General features: G+C 54.1%; 1 protein-coding gene across 4 annotated transcripts; it reads left to right on the plus strand.

The window, feature by feature from the left end:
• Positions 1–926: 926 nt before the first annotated feature.
• Positions 927–11,585, plus strand: WDR55 (WD repeat domain 55). 4 transcript variants are annotated; one of them, XM_034780046.1, is made up of 9 exons: positions 927–1,158; positions 4,427–4,486; positions 4,700–4,827; positions 5,955–6,055; positions 6,844–6,931; positions 7,783–7,962; positions 8,360–8,459; positions 8,791–8,960; positions 10,082–11,585. In XM_034780046.1, exons 1-9 carry the CDS (start codon positions 1,141–1,143, stop codon positions 10,401–10,403), a joined length of 1,167 nt encoding a protein of 388 aa, XP_034635937.1. In that variant the 5' UTR covers positions 927–1,140; the 3' UTR covers positions 10,404–11,585. The 4 variants fall into 4 exon arrangements, with proteins under 4 accessions (XP_034635937.1, XP_034635936.1, XP_034635935.1 ...); XM_034780045.1 differs by having other exon boundaries at positions 931–1,158; positions 4,685–4,827; XM_034780044.1 differs by lacking the exon at positions 927–1,158 and adding an exon at positions 1,194–1,344 and having other exon boundaries at positions 4,689–4,827.
• Positions 11,586–12,972: the final 1,387 nt, after the last annotated feature.

The raw sequence follows: 12,972 nt of genomic DNA on the forward strand, positions 1-12,972 counted from the left end.
TCATTCATGCACCAGCTCCCCAGTGGTGCTCATCACTAGGACACAGACACTATCTGCACCCACCGTGTTCAATGGGAGGAAGAGCAATAGCACTCTTGGATATTGGGCCACAAAGAGTAGCTGAGCTTCTTGGTTGGGGGAGGGGTCCCAAAAGTTCAGGGACCCATAAAGAAGAAGGGAGAAATGGGGCTTAGAACCTTTGCCTAGGGTTTGTCTGCCTTTGTCTAGGAACTATTTTTCCAAGTGGAAGGATCAGTTTTCTAAGCAAGCCATGTCCTGTGTTTAAAAAATCTGAGTTTGCAATTAAAATGACTGTGACACCTGGGCCAGGACACAGGCCCGCTGGGTACTAGGGCAGTTTCAACCGTCTTCTGGTGCCACTGCTCTGCCTTATTTACTATGAGAAAATACCATCCTGCACAACTACGCAGGGAGCAAAGCCATGTGTGTCTCCCAGGGCATGGCAGAGCTGGGCAGTGTGAGAGATTTGGCACATGGAGTCAGAGCCCGGCCTGGCTAAGACTTGCCTCTTTCTTACTGCAAACCTGGGGGCTGTTTCTTCTACCTCTACTTCAAAAGATCATTCCCAGGCTGTCCAGTGCGCGTGGAGCGAAGGAGGCCCCCTGCTGGGATAGCGCTATGGGGCCCTGGGTCTTTATTACCGACTGATGTGTCCGCCGGGGCTTTTCACTGCGCCCCACGAACTCCCCCTCCCCTCCCCTGGAAGCTCAGTCTGAAGACCTTGCGGGGCTGAAGCCTGAGAGCAGTGAGCGCGGACGAAGGGGTGAAGGCCAGACCAATTAGCGCGGAGCCCCTGTCCGGTCCACGCGCGCAGGAGTAAAATCGGATCCGCGGGGCAAAAGGCCAGACAGCGCTCGCGGGTCTCGAACCCCCGGAGCGGCTGGGTTTTCAATGAATTGACGTCTCGAAGGAACCGCGGCGCTGAGCTAAAGCTAGTCCGAGAAGACCTCCTCTCCGAGTGCTCTAAGAGTTCTCAGTGGGGCGGGGCCATGCAAATGACTAAAGCGAGAGATTGAACGTTATAGGGTCCTGGAAGGGGAAAGGCCAACCCAGCGCCTACCGCAAGCGCCTGGCTGAAACGCATCCAGTACTCCCCAGCCAGGACCGATCCATGCCAAGATGGCGGCGCCCAGAGAGGTAAGCACGAGCCAATTCTATCAGACCCAGTCACTCTGTCCCTTCCTTTCATGACCCGAACCGGCAGCCGCATCAGAGAGAGAGAAGCTGCTGGTGGGGGACAGGGGACAGGAGGCTGCTCGAGGCTTTTGGCGCAGAGTAACGGGAGGAAACTTTTCTCCCCCCCCTTTGGAGCAGGGAAGGGAGGTTTGTATCCCTCATTACCCGATTCAGCAAACCTGGACATCGGCTCCCTGCCTCCCAGCACGAGGATAGGCTTGTCACTGCACCCTGCACTCATGGGCAAGCAGATTAGCTCGATGTTCCTGCCAACGCGCTCAGGAGAGGAGTTAAAATGGTTAGGGGTATGGAACAGCTTCCATCTGAGGAGAGATTTAAAAAACTGGGATTTGTCAGTTTGGAAAAGAGATGACTAAGGGGGTATATGATAGAGGTCTATAAAATCACGACTGATGTGGAGAAAGTAAATAAGTAAGTGTTATTTACGCCGTCTCATAACACAAGAACTAGGGGTCACCAAATGAAATTAATAAGCAGCAGTTTAAAACAAACAATAGGAAGTATTTCTTCACACAATGCACATTCAACCTGTGGAACTCCTTGCCAGATGATGTTGCGAAGACCAAGATTATAACTGGGTTAAAAAAAGAATTAGATAAGTTCATGGAGCATAGGTCCATCAATAGCTATTAGCCAGGATGTTTGCCAGAAGCTGGTGATGGGATGGATCACTTGATGATTACCTGTTCAGTTCATTCCCTCTGAAGCACCTGGCATTGGCTACTGTGGGAAGACAGGATACTGAGCTAGATGGACCCTTTGGTCTGACCCAATGTGGCCATTCTTATGTAGTAGTTACTAGAGTTGCTTTTTTAAATATCATTAGCCTCCAGAGTTAATGTCTCATTGAGATGAATGGGCTACTGAGAACTCTTGTTACAGGCTGCCTATAGGCCTGGGTGGACCTGCCTATGTGTTAATGTTTGGGTTGCACTTGAAAAGTTTTTTTCACAGGCATCAGTGCTACTGACTTGATGGCTTGTTTGTGTTGTTCCTAAAAGGAGTGCTGAGATTCCTGAGCATGATTCTACAGCAATTAGTTTGTCCCCCTTATTCCTGGGGCCCTGACCTGCTTGAATCATATCTGGCTTTCGCTGGCGTTGTCTATCTGCACTTTTTTGATTCAGTACATTCACCTCTTCAACTGTGTCTACACATGAACTCGCACTGACTCGCACTGGTCTAACCAAAGGGGTGTTTTTAAAGTGATTCAGTTACACCACAGCAAACCCCTTTATGAACACACTTATATTGATTTGCACTCATTTAACTAAACTGGTTTTTACACAGATTTAGTTAAACTAGTCCAATTTCTTTGTGTAGACCAGGCCTAAGACTCTGTCCACACTGCAGTAGAAGGGCTGTGTTAACTGATTCCATTTTTATAAACAGTAGGTGTTCCTTTCCCATCCCCTGCGGGTCCTTAGCAGCAACTCTTCTTCCTCAATGGAGCCCAGTAGCCCTGCCCTTCTCTTTGTGCCCCATGGAGGACCCAGGGACATATTATCTTCTCTTTGACCTGCTGTGAGGGGAGCAGCTGTCATAGTTCAGGACAACTGCACCTGTTTTCCCTCTCTGCTGGGTGGAGGCACGTGTCTCTCTCCCTCCTGACTGGGGTTTTTCTTGGCTTCACAGTTCCCTACCTACCCTGTGTTATTCCCAGTGAGCCAGGCAGCCTAGACAGGCCAGTGGCTGTACTTTGCTCTTCCTCTTCAGAGGCTTTAAACTGTGTAATTGTGCACAGTTACAAGTTACCCCACAACTCTTTTCTAAGCAAACACATTTATTCTGAAGATGAAAGCATTATAGAGAAAACACATTAAAACAAAGAATGCTAATAAGCTTTCCAGAGATCACCCCCTCACTCCAACAAGGGCTCTGGTGAAGTCAGACCTTCAAAGTCCACAAAGGGGTTTTTCTGTGGCTACAAGTTCATAACTAGGGCCCTACCAAATTAATGGTCCATTTTGGTCAATTTCACGGTCAAAGGATTTTAAAAATAGTAAATTTCATTATTTCAGCTATTTAAATCTGAAATGTCACGGTGTTGTAATTGAAGGGGTCCTGACCCAAAAAGGAGTTGTGGGGAGTCGCAAAGTTATTGTGTGTGGGGGTTGCAGTACTGCTACCTTTACTTCTGCGCTGCTGCTGGCGGCGGCGCTGCCTTCAGAGCTGGGCAGCTGGAGAGGCAGCTGCTGGCATGGTATGATATTGCCACCCTTACTTCTGCGCTGCTGTCTGCAAAGCTGGGCCCTCAGTCAGCAGCAGCCACTCTCCAGCTGCCCAGCTCTGCAGGCAGCAGCGCAGAAGTAAGGGTGGCATGGTCTGGCATTGCCACCCTTGCTTCTGCGCTGCTGCTGGTGGAGTGCTGCCTTCAGAACTGGGTGCCTAACAAACAGTTGCTAGCCTCTGGCTGCCCAGTTCTGAAGGCAGCGCAGAAGTAAGGGTGGCAATACCACAACCCCCCCCTAAAATAACCTTACAACTCCCCTGCAACTCCCTTTTGGGACAGGACCCCCAATTTGATAACCATTGGTCTCCCCCGTGAAATAAGTATAGTATAAGGTAAAAGCACACAAAAGACCAGATTTCCGGTCCGTGACATGTTTTTTCTTGGCTGTGAATTTGGTAGGGCCTTATTCATAACAGCTTCAGCCCAGAACAAGTATATCTGTGAATAGGTTAGTCTGTCCTTTGTACAGCCTGGGCCTTTGATCTTCAGATTTTGGAAACAGATAAGCAGTAGACAATTATCCTCTCCTCAGGATATAGCTCTAGGGGGCTTTTGCATAACTAGAGTTGAGAATTTGCATTTTCCTCCCTTAGAGATTCCCCCACTTGACACTGTCTGTCCAAAAGCTCATTCTGGGCTCATTATTCAGTATGGTCCTTGGAAGTTCCATCTCCCCTCTAGCAAGGTCACATACAATCCTCGATAACACATAACCTTTATGTTTGATACAGTGGACTCAAAAGATACTTAGTTCAATGGGATTTTTCCAGGCTGTAGCAGGAAATAGTCATATTTGTCATAGTAGCATCTCCTGGGTCCTGGCCCCAGGGGACATTTCTTGCTGGGGCTGGAGTGGGCCCATTTGTCTTGAGTGTGTTCCCTTGGTTGTAGCTGATTGGAGGCAGCGCTTGCGACCTGCTCCCCAGGATGCACCTTCCCTCACTTAAATCTGATGATCTTTCTCCTTCCACCCAGGGAACGTCTCAGGAGCTGGAGGCAGCTGTGGAGGAGGAGGAAGATGCAGGGCACATGCAGGTCGGCTCCCCCCTTTGGGTGCATGTCGGATGGGCAGTGGGGGCTCTACTGGTGTCCCCATGTATGTGGGGAGGGTTCAGTAGTGGGGAATCCTAAGCCCTGCTAGCAGCCCCTGTGTGCGCATGGGGGAGAGTGGAACTGAGTGTCCTGGTGGTACCTTGGCTGACCATCTAGCTCATGTCTCTTTACCCCACAAAGGCAGATCCGGAGCAGGAGGAGCCGGAGCCCAGGCTCCGAGAAACCCCAGAGGACATCTCCTTTGAAGCTGCTGCCAACACCATTGCTTTCCACCCCAGCCAGGACATCCTTGCAGCTGGCGATGTGGACGGCGATGTCTATGTGTGAGTTGGATCTATCTGAGAGAAGAGCACCGTGTAGATAATCAGCAACAGGCAGTGCAACCAGGGAGCTGCAAGGAAATCCCCGGGGTCAGCACTGCCCAAGAGGCAGAGAGAGAGAGGCCCCTATGGGGTGTATGCTATGGGTAGGGGTCTGTGACCCCATGGCCCATTCAGCCCCACCCCACCACTGTCGATAGAAGCTAGGCTCAGCTGCTGGAGGTGACGGTGCTGGGAGAAGCCTGGGGTTTGGGGAGAGGCTTCCTGTGGAGAGTGATGTGTGTTTAGAGGTGATTTTTTCCATGCTCCAAGGCTAAGTTGGCTTGAAAAAACCACTTATCTCTGCAGAGGAAGATTGGGGCTGGGCAAAGCTGCTTCCAATATCTGAGCATTGGCATTTGGGATGCTGTAGCTGGGGACACATCATCCTTCCTCTGCCAAGGGCTTAGCCTGGGAACAGGTTCCTGGCTGGCACTGCTCCATTTCATCACTTGACGGTGCCATAAATCTGTCTTGCACTCACACAGGTGTAGCGCAAGGTCTCTGCCTCTCACTGCAGCTGCCATCTGTCCCATCTGCAATGGTGGCTCTCCAGTGACCTGACTTGGAAGGCATTAGATTAGATTTCTAGGGAACCTGCCCGGTATGTTCCAGACGTTCACGGTCCCTCACAATCCCACTGGTTTGGAGATTGGTCTCCTACTAGCCATGGGGAGTCTCCAGTTCCTGATAGTGAGTACTGGGAAGCAAGGGGACTTATGGGAGCTGACCCTCAATGCTGAGGTGCAACCTGTTCCTTTCCCATCACACAGCTGGGGCTCCTGCTCCACCGGGATCTTTTTTCTTCCATGTGAATCCAGCTCCTCAGACCTCTGACTCCTGTTTCCCTTCCACCTCTGGGGGCTGGTGGTCCCCCAGCAATTTGGACATGGCACATCCTCCCCCTTCTCCAGTCCTGCACCATGAAAGCCCCCTCTGGACACAGACCTCCCCATTCAAGGCACCAGGAGCCCTTGAACTTGGATCTGAATGGTCCTTCCACGCGGAAAAGCTGTGCTCCTCAGCTGGAAGGGCAAGATAGGGAGCAGCTTCTCACTGGCATCACCTTAACACGCATGCTTTTGTTTCAGGTATTCGTACTCTTGCCTGGAGGGTGGGAACCGGGAGCTCTGGTCCTCGGGACATCACCTGAAATCCTGCCGGGAAGTGTCCTTTTCCCACGATGGACACAGTGAGTGCACTTCCCTTTGACTTTCTCACACCATTGTAGCGACCTGTGCAGACTCACTGGGTGGAGGTCAAGCTAGCAAGGAGGATGCCTTTCTCTGTCTTCCGGGGAGAAGCTCCTCTCCTTGCACCCTGGAAGGGGGGCTGCTGAGCCTGTCTGGGTCTCAGCCATGCGGCAGTGTGAGGAATTTGCTGGAGTTTGCTTAGAAGTCTCTCAGCCAATTGCTGAGCAGGCCCAGCTGTGCTTGGCTCAGGAAATGTGCTGAGCTCCCAGCCTGTGGATGAGATCTCCCTGCAATCAGCTGTGCCTGGGAGTGAGGGGTCCAGAGAGACTGGGATGCATGGGGGGGAGTGTGGAGAGGCAGGGCCGGGGCTGCTTGACTGTTGCACAGTGACTGCTCAGAGCCATGCAGTCAGTCCGTACTGTGGAGACTAGAGATCCGAGAGGTGTGGCGGGGGCAGGGCTCCCAGGCTGAGACTCTCCCATGCTGCCCTTTCTACTCCCTCACCAGACTTCCAAGGGTTTCCTCCCTGTAGCTCAGAAGTCCCATTCTGCCACGATGTTTCTGTGCCCTAACACACTGCGCTATGCTGCTCCAGGGCAGGGCTAGGATCCTGGCTGGCTTCATGGACACAGAGCCCAGGAGTAACAGCGATCCTGCCGGAATCCTGCTGGTGAGGGATAAGCACAGGACATGGGCACTGGAGTTGGGTAACTCGGTGTCACTCCTGCTGCTCTGGTTGCTGGATGGGCTGGGGGTGTTGAATGTATACTGTGTGTCTTGTCCCCAGAGCTCTTCACCGTGTCTAAGGATAAATCCATCCACATTCTGAACGTGGAGGAGGGCCGACTGGTGACACGCTTCTCCAAGGCTCACAGGTATGTGTCTATAGGGGATTCCCGGCTCCACGCAGCCCTGCCCTGCCCAGCCCAGCGAGGGCCTCCTGGGAACTGGCTGCCTAAGCTCCCTAGAGCAGGAGAGTGGTTCCTCCCTGAGTGTCCTTTGGCTCAGCGCTTCCACTAGAGCTGGCTGCTCCCCTTGGCAGAGAGCTGGTCTCCCGTGCACTCATGCTTGCCCATCATGTCCATCCCTGACGCTGAGTGCTGCTCGGTGCTGGCTGGGCCATATGTGGGATGGGGAGCAGGGAAATCTGCCCTAAGGCTGCCCTGCCTGGTGGGGCTGTCAAAGACTCAGGTGGGACGCTGGGGCAAAGAGCAGGCCAAATGACCAAACCCCCTGGAGCCGGCCATGGGGCCAGGACTGTAGTGACAGCCTGCTGCGTGCGGGTGGCCACCGGTCACCCTCTACCGACCCCTCTGGCCGAGTCGGGCTGCAGGAACTAGCTCTGGAGGAAGCTGGTTTCCTCCTCCCCCACATACGCTGATAGGAGGTACTGCCCTCTCCAGATGGCCCCCTTGAGAGGGTCAAGAGCTCCTGGGGAGCTCTCTGCTGCCTGAAAATGGGCTCCTTCCATGTTCCCTCACCCTAGGAGCACCCAGCATGTTGGGGGTGCCAAACTCCCCCCTCCCCCAGATCCCACCTGTGCTCAGTACCATGGCTAGAGCTGCCATGTAGTCAGACCTCCCTGGCAGGGCCTTTGAATGGCACATGGCTCTCTGAGGTGCCTCCGGTCCCTGCCACAGCATGGAGCATTTCATAGGGCTGCCTCATGTAGAAGGGTTCTCTCTGTCCCCAACGTTCTTGGTGACTGGGGCACGGGTCTTCACAGCTCAGCCCTCAACAGCCTGCTGGTGATAGACGAGCACCTCTTTGCCACGGGGGACGATGGTGGGATGCTGAAGGTGTGGGACCTCCGCAAAGGCACAGCCATCATGGAGATGCAGCAGCACGAGGAGTACATCAGTGGCATGGCCATAGACGAGAACAAGAAGCTCCTGCTCACCACCAGGTGACGTTGGGCTCCTCAGCCATGTGCGCCTGGGTGCCTGCGGGCACATCAGGCAGCAAAGCCTGCTCCGGGGGGCCTGAGAGCAGCTCCCCTAGGGGGAGAGCAGGTTTGTTCGTACCTCGTTGGTTCTGCTTGTCTAATGCAGATGGCACAGTTGTCTTCACCGTTGAAGGAAGGGGTAAGTGCTATTATCACCATGGCTCCAGACCCTTTGTAATCATTGGAGTTTGTTGTACTTCTCATCCTGGACAATCCCAAAGGGGGGGATCACTTATACCCTCTCTCTGAAGTGTGCAGCCACCTCTGGGGGGTATAAAGTTAACACTTGCCAGTTTAGGACAGGAAGTGAGGAATCCCGTGTCTAAGTGAGTGCAATGTACCACTTTGATTCCCACAGCGGCGATGGAACCATGGGTGTCTTCAACATCAAGAGACGGCGCTTTGAGCTGCTCTCAGAGCCTCAGAGTGGAGACCTGACGTCCGTCGTGCTGATGAAGGTAGGTGCTCACGGGCCACCTGTGTGACTGTCCTTCATGTGGGGGCAGCCATACAGAGCCAGGCTTCCCTGCCTCAGCACTGAGCTGTCCCAGACGTGGGCAGTGGTGGGCGCTCCAGTGCCGTTTAATATTCAGCCATGAGCTCAAAGGACCCTGCTGAGTTAAACATGTGGACTCCTTTGACTAAGAGGAAAGGAGCCCATTCTGTCACACTCCCTGTGCTGTCGGCCTCTGACGTAAGCACTCCCTGCTAGAGAGTCCGTGTGGGGAGGGGAGGGTCCTGTCCTGAGCTACTGCTTTTTCAGCTCCGCCTCATTCACTTCTTGTCCAGAGGGGGAAGAAAGTGGCGTGCGGCTCTAGTGAGGGGACCATTTATCTCTTCAACTGGGACGGTTTTGGTGCCACTAGCGACCGCTTTGCAGTGAAGGCTGAGTCTATCGACTGCATGGTCCCAGTCACGGAGAACGTCCTGTGCACAGGTTCCATCGATGGAGTCATCAGGTTAGAGAACCCAGTGCTGGCTCCCAGCAGGGAGGCTGGGAAAAGGGGGCTGCCTGCCTTGCTTCTGCGAGCAGGGCTGAGAGGACGTGATGAACTTCTGCTTAGAGGATCTATAGGGTGTGAATAGCAGGGAGAGTGTGGGGAGAAGGGCCAAGGGGTTAGGAGTATTGGGGTGGAATTGAGCAAAGGGAAAATGTAGGCAGACTATCAGGAGATACACCTCTACCCCGATATAACGCTGTCCTCGGGAGCCAAAAAATCTTACCATGTTATAGGTGAAACTGTGTTATATCGAACTTGCTTTGATCTGCTGGAGTGCGCAGCCCCGCCCCCCGGAGCACTGCTTTACCGAGTTATATCTGAATTTGTGTTATATCAGGTGGTGTTATATCGGGGTAGAGGTGTATTTGCCAAAGGCAAATGCAGTTGTGGAATAATATGCCAAGGGAAGAGATGGGAGCCCTATGAGTAGGGCACCATTACAAGCAGACAGAGCAAAGCCCTGGCAGAAGTACTGCAAGGGAATCTCCTGCCCTGATGCTGGGGGATGGACTTCAGACAGCCTACTGGGTTGGATCCCCCTGGGTGCCTCCATGAAAGGGCTGTTGGTGGGAACTCTTGGGAGCTGTGCTGCTAACGCCATGAAAGCAGTTAAACTGGAAGGAATCAAAACCCCAGGCTGGCCTCGCTGTGCGTTCAGGGCTGTTCCTACTGTTCCCAGTGCATTTCCCTTCCTGGGTTCTGGCGTTCTGCACCGTGCGGCTGTTGCTGCTGGATTTGGATTCCCAGGGGATGTTTACATTAACTTCTCACTTCACTGTCAGGAATTATCTCCTTGGAGATGGATCTATTGAACTTACTTACTAAGCCCTGAATTTGGGGCTTAAACCACTTGGCACTTTCCCTCTTCTAAGCTCTCAGCATCCCAGAGGACCCGCATCTGGTAGGTGGGTAGTGATTGGGTAGCATACAAGGTTACTGGACAGTTGGCCCTGTATTATAGTCTTCTAATCTCTTAGTGTCCCAGAACACCTCCTCTTGGTGGGTGGGTTGGCTAGAGTACCACGCATAGTTACGGTGGAGCTGGCCCTCCATTAATCAAGCGTCTGTTCTTGTCTCAGGGCGGTGAATATCTTACCTAATCGGGTGATAGGCAGCGTTGGACAGCACCTGGGGGAGCCCATTGAACAGCTGGCCAAGTCCCACACCGGTCAGCTGCTGGCCAGCTGTGGCCACGACCAGAAGGTGAAGTTCTGGGACATCTCATCACTCTGCTCCGTGGTGGTGGATGATTACCGGAAGAGGAAGAAGAGTGGGCAGCTGAAGGCCCTGAGCAGCAAAGCCTTGGGTGGCAGAGAGGACTTCTTTGCTGACCTGAGAGAGGAGGCAAAGGCACCGAAGGAGGAGCAGGAGAAGGAGAGCGACAGTGATGACAGTGACTGACGGAAGCCCAGTGGCCTCTGGGAGATTCCATGGCCAGAAAGCTCCGTGGGGACATGGACTATGAAGCCAGCAGATTCTGCAGCCGTGGGAAGGATGCGTCCTCACTGTGTTGTGGAAGAAGCTGGAGGCCGAGCTCATTTTCCCATAGAGGACTGGCTCATCTGGGAGTGTTCCTGCAGGCCAGAGTGCTAGCAGGGCCCTTGGTGCAGCTGAGCTGACGAGGCGCAATGTCCCTCTCTGTGTTCCTCATTAAAGGCCGATGGAGGTCATATGGGGAGAGGGGCTGGAGCCTCCTGCCAGCTGGGATCTCCAGGCTTTGTTTGGAAAGAAGCAACGGTCCTGATGGGAAAGGAGTTTCTCCAGTTCTCTCTCTCCAGGAGGAAACAACATACCTTGGCCCCCTCTCCACGCTCTGCCCCAGCCCCTCCCTTGTGAGCTCTTATGAGCAACGGGTGCCTTATGGGACCAGGGCTGAGCCCTGAATTCCTTCCCCACTCCTGCTGGTTGGCAGGAGCCTGGAGGTGAATGTGGTGGTCTGTGGTCCAGGAGCTCTCTCCAAACTCCTTTGTGCACCAAAGAATCTCTGCAGTGAACAGTGTGAATTCCAGCCCCTCTGCATGGAGCACTGGGCCAGGGCCCTAGAGCATCTGGCTGTGCTGGTCTAAAGCAGGTGCCTGAGCTCTGGGTGCTGCCTGTGGGATGACACAGCACAGGGTTCCCCGTTGCTTCTGTGTCACCAGAGATGCTGAAGGCCACTTTCTCAGAACTGCTGCTTAGGCACCTGTTGTAACGAGATGTGGGACAGGGAGAGGAGTGGGAAGAAGAATCCCCCCGGCTGCCAGCTGTGTTTCACACCGACCTCCTCCCTGGCCTCTTGAAGTTTGCTACAAAGTACTGAGCTCAGAGCCCCTTTGCTGGCCCAGGCGATATGGGCACTGCTGCCAGCTGTATTTCTGTCAGGCCAGGCTCTCCCCAGCTACCCTCACAACTTCTCCTCCCTCTAAAGGTGTCTTCAAAAAAAACAACAGCCAGTTGCACCAGCTTCTCTCCAAGCTGAGAAGATTCATGTAGACAAGAAACTTGGATAAGCCACAGTGCAGGGCCCAGGTGCTGCCTATCTGAGGAGAGTGACTGATTCCCATTGTGAATTTGTATGTGAATAAACCATCAGGAAGCCTCTGTCCCGAGCTGGTCAGGGAGTAAGTGATAATCCAGCAGAGTTTGCTGTTAGAACATTCTAGCAGTACTAGTAGGGTTACCGTTTGTCCGGATTTTCCCGGACATGTCCGGCTTTTTGGGTTAAAAATAGCATCCAGGGGGAATTTGTAAATAGCTACAAATGTCCGGGATTTCTCCCCCATGCAGAGCGCAGCAGGGCTGCAGGGCGGCAGCCAGAGCCCTTCCCCCACAGCTTCAGATCAGCTGCCGGAGTCCAGCCTGGCCAATGTAGAGCTACTCCCCTCTCCTCCCTCCCTGCATTCTCAGATCGCCGGCCCGGCCGTTCGCATCGGGCCTCAGCAGCTCCTCCTCCCCCCCTTCTCCTCCCCTGCTCCCCCTTCCCTGCTGCCCAGTGCCTCGCTCCGGCAGCACTGTGTGGGGGCAGGGACCGGGACCGGGTTGTGTGTTGCGCTGGGGAGCGCAGCCACGTGTCCGGCTCCGTGCGGAGCCCGACATGCTGTTCTGAGCGACAGGGTAAGAGGGTCAGGGGGCAGGAGAAGGGGCAGGGGGTTTCTGGATGGGGCAGTCAAGGGACAGAGAGTAGGGGGGATTGGATTGGTCAGAGGTTCTGGGAGGGGGCTGTTGGGGCGGGGGTGTGGACAGAGGTCGAGGCAGGCAGGGAGCAGAGGGGGTTGGATGGGTCGGGAGTTCTGGGGGTCCTGTGAGGTCCCCAGTGTCCTCGTTTTTGATTGTGGAAATATGGTAACCCTAAATACTAGTCTAACAGTGAGTGTGTGTGTGACTGACAACCACACTGCTGCTGCTATGGCATCTGCTGACCTGGAGAGTGCGCGCTGTTTTCCGCATGTGTCTCCTTAGTGGGTCTCCTGGGAAACGGGGGAGCGGATTGGCAGAGATTGGGGGCAGGAGTTTTGTACTGCAGTCAGAAGGCTTGGGGACAGGGATGTGACCCAGTAAGTTACCACAAGGCCTTTCACCTCTGGCCTCTACAGGCTGGGGGAACGCCCAAAAGAAACAACAGACATCTTGGCTCTCCTGACTATGGGGGCTGGCCTGACATTCCTTAGGTTGACAACCTGTGGAGCTGGTTGTCACTGGGGTGGGGTGGGGGGAGGGGGAGACGTGTGGTGGGGAGAGAAGCCCCATTGGAGGGGGAGTGCAGTGGGCCCAGGTGTCTGGCTGTTGCACCCCCCCTTCAGTGTCAGCTTCCATTCCCGCATGCAGAGCCACTGCAGGCCTCCATTCAGGATAGTGATTTTCCCAGCACTCTTTTGGCTAGTGCCAGGCTGTCCGTGTTACCAAAGAGCAGCTTAGGGGGGGGGGGGGGGGGGGACTCCCTAGAGCCCAGACTAGGGACCTAGTGTGGCCCTGCAGACAGGAGCTGAGATTT

The sequence above is a fragment of the Trachemys scripta genome, chromosome 8 (assembly GCF_013100865.1).
Source record: "Trachemys scripta elegans isolate TJP31775 chromosome 8, CAS_Tse_1.0, whole genome shotgun sequence".
Taxonomy (NCBI): Eukaryota; Metazoa; Chordata; order Testudines; family Emydidae; genus Trachemys; species Trachemys scripta.

Excerpts from the sequence above, each read along its gene's own strand:
- WDR55 (XM_034780044.1), top strand. The coding sequence starts at position 1,209 with ATGACCCGAACCGGCAGCCGCATCAGAGAGAGAGAAGCTGCTGGTGGG. Across the intron at positions 6,932-7,782 it reads CGCTTCTCCAAGGCTCACAG|CTCAGCCCTCAACAGCCTGC; the intron begins GTATGTGTCTAT and ends GGGTCTTCACAG. Across the intron at positions 8,961-10,081 it reads TCCATCGATGGAGTCATCAG|GGCGGTGAATATCTTACCTA; the intron begins GTTAGAGAACCC and ends TTCTTGTCTCAG.